At 47.7% G+C, this 10,370-nt stretch overlaps 1 protein-coding gene across 2 annotated transcripts; it reads left to right on the top strand.

Moving 5' to 3' along the window:
* The first annotated feature begins 6,442 nt into the window (after positions 1 to 6,442).
* On the top strand, positions 6,443 to 9,937 carry LOC114686317 (UL16-binding protein 1-like). Of its 2 annotated transcripts, XR_005090282.1 has the most exons (3): positions 6,443 to 7,342; positions 7,871 to 7,995; positions 9,103 to 9,937. XR_005090282.1 is itself a non-coding variant. In XM_037200502.1 (2 exons), exons 1-2 carry the CDS (start codon positions 7,009 to 7,011, stop codon positions 7,987 to 7,989), a joined length of 453 nt encoding a protein of 150 aa, XP_037056397.1. In that variant the 5' UTR covers positions 6,443 to 7,008; the 3' UTR covers positions 7,990 to 8,350. The 2 variants fall into 2 exon arrangements, 1 of the variants encoding a protein (XP_037056397.1); XM_037200502.1 differs by lacking the exon at positions 9,103 to 9,937 and having other exon boundaries at positions 7,871 to 8,350.
* Positions 9,938 to 10,370: the final 433 nt, after the last annotated feature.

Here is a 10,370-nt window from a genome sequence, read left to right as displayed (position 1 = left end):
CACATGCAAATCACAAGCACACACAGGGGCATGTAAATCCTATACCAGATAAACAGATACACATCCAAGTACACACACACACACACACACACACACACACACACACACACGCACACACACACACAAGTAAACATGACTTTTTTTTTTTTTAAGAAAGGATTTATAAGAAAGAATCCAACCCCATTCTGAAGAGCTGTTTAGGAACTGCTCCAGTCAGGAGGTATGTAAACATAAAAGAGCTGTCATGGTTGCAGGGCAGGAGAGTCCTGGCTTCGGGGAATAGAAAATCACCTTAAGGGCATCTTAGTCACTTCTCTATTGCTATGAACAAACATCATGAGCATGGCAACTCTTGTAAGAGAAAGCATTTCATTTAATTTAAAGAATTTCATGTGGGCTTTGTCATGATACTGCATGCAGGAGACTCCATTTGGTCAGGGCATCCCACACATGAGGGAAAACAAGCTGGCATGCTGGGCAGATGCAGCAGAAGATAGAGGGCGAGACACACCATGCAGACATGGCAGCAGAGGAAACAAGTGGAGGTTCATTCACCACCTAGGCCCTGCATCTGGGTGGAAATGAGCTTATTATAATAGAGAGATGAACAGAAAGATAGGGAAAGACAGAAGGAAGAGAGAGTGAAGGGGCACATCATTGAGGAGGACATGGTTACCATGGTGGTAACCAGCAGTTCTCATTGAACTTACAACCTACCCATCAAGAGGGATCTAATGCCTGGTACTGGAAACCTAGCTAAGTAATCAGTGCAGAAGTCATGGTTATTGGAGGAGAATCTACAACCAGAAATTACTAAACCAGCATGATCTCTAACAACAATCTGTAATCATTTATCCTTAGATACACTGGTAAATGGATTCTTGACCCCCATCAAGGAAACGTCACTTTGTAAAAGATGGAGATCACTACAGAAAGCCACAACCAATCAATATGCAGAGTTGTGGAGCCAGGGACCAAGGGACACACCTTCAAAACACTCCCACACCTAAGGTCAGGGAACAATGGAGAAGAGGGAATGGAATTCCAACGTGGGTCCTTTGGATGAACAGTCAGTGCTCTTAACCTCTGAACCATCTCTGCAGGCCCCAGAATCTGCTTTTAATTGGAATAATTTTGTGATTGTAGAACTTTCCTGAAGTCCTTGGGTTCCAGTGTCCCAGAGTTAAGGAGAAAAAGCACAGCTTTGCTGAGGAGATAGTACTTGTCTTCAGTGTGTGTTGGGGGATGGGGGTAAAGAAAAAAGATGGATGTGAGGGAGGGGAGAATGCCCAGGGCAGTAAATGGTTGGAAGTGCTGGGCCACTGGGTCAAGAATTAGGACAACAATTAACATTGGGGGAGGACAGGGTTGAGGGGAGGGAACCTAGTGGGGAAAAGGAGTGCAGGATTGAGATGAAAGCAGGGGGGAGGTGGTGGGAAGGGCAGAAGGGCCAGCTGGAGTTCAGAGGAAACCCAGAATTGGGGAGGGGGGAGCTGATGAGAGGGAGCCTGGTGTTGTGCCTAAACTAGAGGAAGTGGGTGAAAAAGACTCCAGAGAGGAGCTAGTGACTCAAGCCTCTGTGTTGCTGTGGGTGTGACTCAGCTTGACCAAGTTAGGTACAGAGGGCTTCCCACTCACTGTAGGGAGCTTGGGGAACCAAACAAGTCAGCAGAGCTGGGTTGAGAAATTGAGGGGCTGGACCACACCTACAGCAGACCTCCACCAATCAGATCAGGGTCATTTCCTCTGGCAGGGAAATGACCAGTACCTCCTAGGGAGAATTAAAATCCCTTGCCTAGCTAGCACTTTGGTCCTCTGCAGAGCAGCACTGTTCTGTCACAGCTTTGCTCCTCTGCTCCTGTTACTAACCAGTTACTCAGGATATGGCAAAGAACTCAGGGGCCAAGCGCTTTCCTTTCAACAGGACTCTGCGCTTCTTGGTTCTACCTCTCTGTCTGCAGTCCACACTGACCACAGGTGAGTCCTCTTGGTCTAACTGGAGGGGCGCGGGGAGCGGAGCATGGGGAGCAGGCTGTTGAATCACGGGTAGCAGTCCTTCTCCAGGAAGCTCCTAGACCCTATGAAAGTCTGCTCTGGGCATTGTCCCTCACCCAGCCACTAATATGCCTTTTGAAATGCAGCTCTGGCACTGTCTCTCCCCCCTGCAACTACCAAGCCCTGGGGAGGAGCGAAAAAGTTACCCAAATCAAACAAATCCGGTGGACAAGATGCCAGAGGGGAATCGCTGGTGACACCATCAGCATTCAACCACACTGGGGTCCACAGGAAGCCTAAAGCGAGTCAGGATGCCCGGAGGTGTTGGGCACAGTGCCAGACCCTGCCAAGAAGCTCAGACAGCTCCCTCCGACTTGAGGGGGGGCTATGCTCTGAAGACTGCCTTCCCAGGGGATTTCTCACAAGCCCTCTACCGTGCCCGAACCTCTTTGCCATCAAACTTTCTTTCCCATGGCTCCACCATATTTTTCCAGCAGATCACAATGGTGCTTCCAGGGACAAGACAGCCCCAAGCACACACTTCTCGCTTTGTTCCCTTTTATTCTTGCTGTTGTTTCGTTTCGCGGCAAGATTTCACACCAGAGCCCACACCATAGAATTTTCATCAGTCTCTTCCCCTTCCTAGGTCTGTCAAGGGCTGGGATTACAGATCTGTACCACCAAGCTCAGCTTCAATTCCCATGAGACTCATCAACCACCAGCCTGCTCAGACCCCTCCCCTGCACATATACCTTTCCCACTTTCTCATCCATAAAGGGCCTTCCAGCTCCTTTTCCACTTGATGGCAATCTGTGGATTAGCATCTCAGCTAATCACGGCTGACTATAGAGGACTCTGGCAATGGTACTGGGTGGGGTATATGAAAGGCTCCACCCTTGCCTCCCAGACCCATGCAGTCTGACTCCTTGCAGGACAGCATCTGATAATGGTGGTCATTTAGATAGGAGTAAGTTTATTTTTTTCTGTAAGTGGCAGGCACTAAATATTTTTAACCTGGCAAGCTTCACTGTATCTGTCCTGTGTCAAATACTACATTAAGTGTGACAGACTCAGAATGCAACTAGCTGATGAATGGGACTACAGGTTTGCCCTCTGTCCATTCTTCTGACCCCAGATTAGGGTATATCCCACGAGCAAGCATTAGTGCCTAACCACCCACCACCCACCCCCTACCCCCGCCACACACACACACACAGTGTCTTCAAAAGTACAGTCAAAGCTGCCTGTTTCCCAGTCAGCAGTGGGTTCTGTGCTGCCTGTGACTTCTGGGTCAGCTGGAAATGACAGGAGGAGGTCCTGGCTTTAGGGCATCTTGATCTCTCCACTGCTGTCCAGTGGATTCCTTGGATCCCATGGCCATAGAGGACATTCCTGGAAGCCTGAGGAGCTTGCTGAGGGAGAGGTGGCAGCTTACTTGAGAACTAACCCCAGTCACCTCCTCTAGATGAGGTAAGATCTCCACAACCATCTGGGGACCAGGAGATGTTCTCTCAGACAAAAGAGTCCTTGTCTCTCCCTGCTAGGCAGCTCTCAACACACAAGTGACTTGTCATGTCCCTGCAGCGATGTCTCACTGCTGGACATCTTGTCTGACTGTGACCTGTCCACCTAATCACCTAATAGGGAAGAGCTGATCTCACGATGTCTGCCTGAGGTCTGTTGGGCCTTCTGATAGACCAGGACCACAGACTGCTTTCTCTCAGGGCCCAGTACCATGCAGGAGCCACATTGAAATGGAATGAATTGAATTTTCCCTGATGCATGTAGCTCAGGCTGGCTTCTCCTCAAGCAAGGTGATTCTTCCCCTATTAGACATTGCTGTGATCTCTACACCTGGCCATTTCCTAGATGTGACTCCTCAGGCTGACACATTGTCCTGTGTCATAGGGTCCTAGAGACTGGTCCAGACATGCTCTTCCTGGATGTATTTTCTCTAGCTGATTTCAAACTACAAGAACAGAGGTGAGCAGTTGTAACAGAGACACTCACTCCTGTGAACACTTCAGTATTTATATAGTAGAGGTATTAGTCACTTTTCTGTTACTGTGATAAAACACCAAGGCCACATTAATATGCAGAAGGAAGGATTAGAGGAGCTTATAGTTTCAGAGGAACAAGTGTCCATCACCTCACAGAGAAGCATGGCAGCAAGCATACATGGTGACTGGAGCAGCAACCTCAGAGCCTACGTATTTTTAGTTTGCTTTGGTCTGGTCTGGTTTGGTTTGTGTTTTTGAGACAAGGTCTCACTATATAGTTCTGGCTGTCCTAGAACTCACTATGTAGAACAAGGTGGCCTCAGACTCATAAAGATCCACCTTCCTCTGCCCCTCAAGTGCTGGGATGAGAGCCCTGTGATACCGTGACCAAGTGAGAGCCCACAGCTTAAATCTCAGGGAAGGTCCAGAGATGAAGAAATGGGAATGGGTTTTAAAGCCACACCCCCAGTGACATACTTCCTTCAGCCAGGCCATTAATCCTAAACCTATCCAAATAGCTGCCACCAACTGGGGACCAAGTGTTCAGATATCCTACTCTATAAAGGACAGGCTCATTCAAACCACCACACTAGACATTCACAGGAGCATCTTGGGGTTCATCCCCGAGTGACAGGGCAGTAATGAAGATACAAAAGAATGACTGCACTTGATGCAGGCCTGGATGGTCCCTCTTGTTGGGACCAGATGTGTCCTCCTAGGAAGGCAATCTGTCTTTGAGGTGGCCCAATTTTAATTGTTTTTTAGATTTATTTTATGTCTTATCTGCATGTATGTATGTGTAGCACATATGTGCCTGGTGCTCTCGGGGGTCAAAAGAGGGTATTGAATCTGGAACTGGAGTCACAGGCAGTGGTGAGCCACCATGTGTGGTTGCTGAGAATCAAACCTGGATCCTCTGCAAGAGGAACAAGTGCCCTTCACCGCTGCACCACCTCTCTAGCCCCAATGGTTCAGTTTAAACAATGGGCACAGGAGCCTGGGGTTTCCATGGAACAGCAGCTCTCAGCTTCTTGATCATCTGCTCTGTTTTTAATTATTAAAAATCCAGCCACATCTGGGTTGGTTAACCATCTATCTCTATTTAGGATTTCTGTGTTCTGTTAGCCATGACCCCCTTAAGCAGTTAGGCTTCAAGGTGGGTCCCCCTTCCTCATCACTGGACCACTGCCCTTGATGTTACTGCCTCCTGACCAGTACACCCAATGGGATTTTCTGTACCATGCTGCTGGGATTTCAAGTTAGAAAGAGTTTCCTAACACCACCCCAGCCTTGAGCCATCATCATCCCTGAGCTTTGAACAAAGCTAGTACCCTTCTCCCTGGTCATACTCACTGTGCTTCCCAGTAGGGATGCTCCAGCATCCCACAGAGCAGGATGGGCTCTACACATCTCCCCTGGATTGTTTGATGTTACATCTACTAGGGCACATGTATTTCTCTGAGAATTTTTTATCACCACTCTTCTACTACCAGATTTAACAAGTCTAGATTTTCTTTGTCCTATAGTGTGGGCATGGTCATCCTCTGTCCAGTTCCAGGAAGCCATCCCTGGAGCACTGTAGTATGTCCAGGTATCTGGCATGTGTTGTTCTAGAGTTATTCTTTTACTGTGATAAAACACTATTGAGAGCAACTTAAGGGAAAAACTGATTTATTTGACTTCTACTTCAAACCAGTTTGTCATTGAGGGATGTCAGGTACTTAGACACAGGTCTTCTTGCTATTTCACACAGCATTATCTATGATCAAGGAAATTGCTTCACAGCCAGAGTCGAATAGCAGGAACCATGGAGAATGCTGCTTGCTGTCTGGAGCACTAGCTCCTGCATAGCTACATTTCTTATCCAAGCAGAGACCACCTGCTGAAGAAATGGTAATGCCCACAGTGTCTGGGCATTCCTACATTGTTAACAGTTAAAACAGTCCCTCAGTAGACACTCCCTTCTTAGGTGACCATAGGCTGACAGTGAAAGTTAACCAGCAAAGATGTCCAAGTCTATGATCTGAGAGTACAGATCAGTAGAAATTGTCTCCATGAAACTTCTGTTCCATCCTCACCCTGCTCTACTGTGCCCACAAGCCTCACAGTCCATCCTGTCTCCACACAATCCACATGGGCAGCTTCTGGAGACTCTCCAGAATGAACAGATCTGGAAAAGACATCCTGAACTTGTCTTGCCATAACAGACAATGCCTACTCCTAGTAAAAACACGAGATAATAGATAAGAGAATTTTCCAGCTGCAGAGCAGGGCTGGCCACACCTGGATGTGCATCTTCAAACAACAGAGAATGGCTGTGCTTTACTTAGCACAGTGGAAACTCATTCTGGGATTTGATTTTATTACTTACTTCCCTCTTTTTTTTTTTTTTTTTTTTTTTTTTAAAAAAAAAGACCCCCTTCTAGAGGACTTTCTTGTTCCACAGAGACTGTCTCTGAGCCCTTGCTCCGCATCCCTGACCTCACTGCATGTTTCCTTCACAGATGCTGCTTCTCTTAGCTACAGCTTCACTGTTGGCAGCTCAGGGTCTGGACCACGGTGGCAAGTCCAAGGCCAACTGAACACAGAACCTTTAATTTACTGTGACAATAACAACAGCTGTCAGGCCATTGGTCGTCAGAGGAGCAGAATGAGTGCCACAAAGATCTGGCAGCTACAGGTTAAGACTCTGAGAGACGCAGGTGACCAGTTCAAAGCAGTCGTGGCTCACTTGAAGGCAGATACTAGCACAAAGAGAGGTAAGTTTCAAAGGGCCCCCTTGGGCTGGGGATGTAGCACAGTGGTAGAGTGCTTGCCTAGCATATGTGGAGCCCTAGGTTCAATCCCCTCTGCTACAAATTAAATAAAGAACATAGCAAATGGCCCCCTGAAGGAAAGAACAGGATTTGTGACAGGTTGGGGTCATTCATTGTTTTCATGGAAGAAGAAAATAAATGCCTGGTCATCCCACCTAAGAGGACCAGCAGCAAGGAGGGCAGAGCAAGGTCAGAGGATGGGAAGGGAGGTAGACAGACAGGATTCATCAAGTCCAGAGGCTGATCTCTTTCCACCGGGCACAGAGCCCCTTATTCTGCAGGCCACGATGCATTGTGGGCATGAAGTAAATGGAGATTTCCGAGCATCCTGGGACTTTGGCCTCAATGGACGGAAAATGTTGCATTTTGACTCAAGCACTAGAAAGTTGACTGAAGTTGATTCTGAATCCAGCCAGTTGAAAACTATGTTGGAGGAAGTAACTGACTTCTTATACAGGACCTCACAGGGGGACTGTAGGTCCTGGCTTGAGGAGTTCAAGTCACACTGGGAAGAAAAGCTGGAGCCTACAGGTAACTGGGAAGAAGAACAAGAAGCTATCTGCAGATGAGTGTGTGTGTGTGTGTGTGTGTGTGTGTGTGTGTGTGTGTGTGTGTGTGTGTGTGTGTTCTGGGGATGATTGCCATTTTTTCCATCAATCATTTCATTTCTCACCCTCTCCCATCTCATTAATTGTGTTTACATTGTTCTCTCATGGTGGTTCTCACAGGCTGTTACACACTGAGCAAACTTCTATTTCTTGGCCTTTTCCTCATTCTAGACTCTCTGCTACTTTTCATCTCACCTGAAATTTCTTCCTCCCTGCCATCATCCTCACAGGTCAGCTCCTCTCCTGTCAGCAGGAAAGATGTGTCCCCAGCATTACCCTGTTTCCCCTACCATAGCTGCAGGAATCTTTTGAGGACAGGGGACATGTTCTCTCTCCCTTCCTACTCAGGACCCACCCAAACAGTGGTTGCATAGCAACGGGGCAGGGGGTGGAACTCTGTGTTGCCAAATCACCTGAGCACCCAGAAGCTAAAGTGAGATTTCCACTTCAGCCTCGTCAAATGCTGCTCCGGATGTGAACCAGCCTCCGACCTTGGCAAGCAAGTCCAACATCTATGTCCTGCTGATGATCCTCATTTGCTCCCTCCTGTTTCTCTTACAATATTTGTGATGACAGGTACTGAGGGCAGTATTGGGAGTGGTGTAAGGGACAGATGGGTGAGAAGTGAGGAAGTAAGAGGGAATTCCTGGAGTCCTACCCTTGTCCCACAACTATAGCATCTTATTGACAAAGGAGGCACGAGATCTGGAGTTCATGTCACCTGCTAGCAATAGCTTGTGCATGCTCAGCCTAGACAGGACAGGAATCACAGACCACTAAGAAATGAAAAGGGAACACAGCAGGTTCCTAATCAGGAGGGTCCCATGATACAGATGTGGAGACAGTAGGAACACAAAAGAAGAACATGATAGTTCCACTTAGTTTGTAGAGGAAAGAAGATCCCATGCCACAGACAAAGATAAAGAAGATATAAATAAAGAGACAGCCCAGTGGCAAGACCACATGTTACTCATCCACCAGACCTGGGTTCCATTCCCAGCACCCACATGGCAGCTCACAACCATACACCTTCATGTCCAGGGGATCCAGAATCTTCTTCTGCACAGACCCCAGGCATTCACACAGTGCATTTAAATACATGCCGGCTCACACTCATACACATAAAATAGAAATGAATCAAGTAGCAGCAGCAGCCTCCAGAACCCCTGGAGCCGTGTCCACACTGGAGGCTGTGGGACTGAGCTGCTGCTGGAGTCTGCTGCTCCCATCTGGGCTGCCCAGGTGGACAGGTGGGGCAGGGACAGTCACACTCACAGCTGTTATGCCACTCTCAGGTTTTGAGTTTCAGAATGAAAGAGAAAGCATGTCTGGAACCCCACTCTAGTCCCGGATAACCAGGTTCAAAGGCTATTTTGGCTAGGGTTCCTCCCTCCTCCTTGGGCCCCTCCCATCAGGCCCTGAGTCAGGAGGCAGAGCCAGTCATCACCACTTTATTCTGAACTTCAGGTCTGCAGCAGGGCCTGGGCCTGACTCTGGGACATGGGAAAGAAGGGAGGAAGACAGGAGAGGCTCCAGGGATGCAGAGCCCAGGAGTGATGGAGGAGGGAACTGGATGACCTCAGTGAGGGTGACTGTGGGGTGGTGATGACTGGTACTGGGCACCCAGGGGAACTGACCCAGGCTGTCCTCAGTCCCTTCAATAGACCTGTTCCCTTGCTGCAGGTTGAAGATGCTTCAGAGAAGGTCGTGAGAGTTCATCTGGTGCAGCCACTCTCCCTCTCATCGGCCTCAACCAGATGAATTATGGTGTTGCCGACACAGTATTTCATGATCTTTCACTCTGTGCTGCTCACTTGGGCCTTTCTTATCACCTTGTACTGTTTCCTTGGTGCTCCTTGGATGGATTTTGCTCTTAACATGGAACTCAACATCTGGAAAGAACATGGTTATGTACCCATTCCTAGCATAGGAAACAGGATAACCAGATCCCTTAGTGGGAGTGTCAAGTTTTTACACTTGCTTATATAACTGGCAATAATCAAATATCTCAGGTGTCTCCAATGGAAACCTGTAACAGCTAATCATAGAAAATGGAAATTGAGGACCAGTTGTTTAGTAGAAGTCACTGGTAACTATAACACAGCCCCAAACCTTAGCACGGCTGACTCCATCATGGAACTGCCATTCAGGCTGTAAAACTTAGCACATAGACAGCACCACCTGCCAAAACTAAAACAAAGGGCTGATCCATCCCAGTCCATAGTTAAGGAAAGTCTCTGATGTACTGACCTTGCCTTTTGACTTCTGCATTTCTACTTCTGGCTAACTGTTCTTGTTAACTGAAGTGTGTCGACCCAAAGCATGGGTTTTTGTGCTTGAAAGCTCTACCTTAGGGTTGGTGCTACACTGGGATCCGAAATACCCATTGTAGTTGCTAACCAGCTAATAAAAATTTTCTATTGACTTAAATCTGTGTCTGAAAATTCTTCTCTGATGAGTTCTCCACAACATTTCTAGAAGTCCCAAGGATATCCCAGAGCAGGACCTGAAGACACCAGAGGACTCAGAGCCCCTTGGAATGAGAAAGAATGTGGTGGTCAAGGAGCTCCTAGGACAGTGGTCCTCGGCCTGTGGGTCTCAACCCTTTTCAGGTCCTTTCAAATGGGTCACACATCGGATATGCTGCATATCAGACATTTACATTACAATTATAACAGTAGCAAATTCCAGTTATGAAGGAGCAACAGCAATAATTTTATGGTTGGGGGTCACCACAACATGAGGAACTGTAGTAAAGGGTCTCAGCATTCGGAAGGTTGATATCCACTGTCCTAAGGGGTGTGCGACCTGAGTTCAGGGTCCTGGCACGCTCTTTGATCAATCGCTGCCTAACACTTCAGAGGAGTCTGACTTTTCTACCCCAAAAGAAAAGAAATTAGAAAGTCACCTGATCTATCACATCTGGAGGTGAGTCTGGGTAAGGTGCCTTC

Source organism: Peromyscus leucopus, chromosome 8a (genome assembly GCF_004664715.2).
Source record: "Peromyscus leucopus breed LL Stock chromosome 8a, UCI_PerLeu_2.1, whole genome shotgun sequence".
NCBI lineage: Eukaryota > Metazoa > Chordata > Mammalia > Rodentia > Cricetidae > Peromyscus > Peromyscus leucopus.
Note: the sequence above shows the minus strand (reverse complement) of the source record. Positions and strands in the feature narration are given on the sequence as shown.

Excerpts from the sequence above, each read along its gene's own strand:
- LOC114686317 (XM_037200502.1), top strand. The coding sequence starts at position 7,009 with ATGGGAAGGGAGGTAGACAGACAGGATTCATCAAGTCCAGAGGCTGAT. Across the intron at positions 7,343-7,870 it reads AGAAAAGCTGGAGCCTACAG|CCTCGTCAAATGCTGCTCCG; the intron begins GTAACTGGGAAG and ends TTTCCACTTCAG.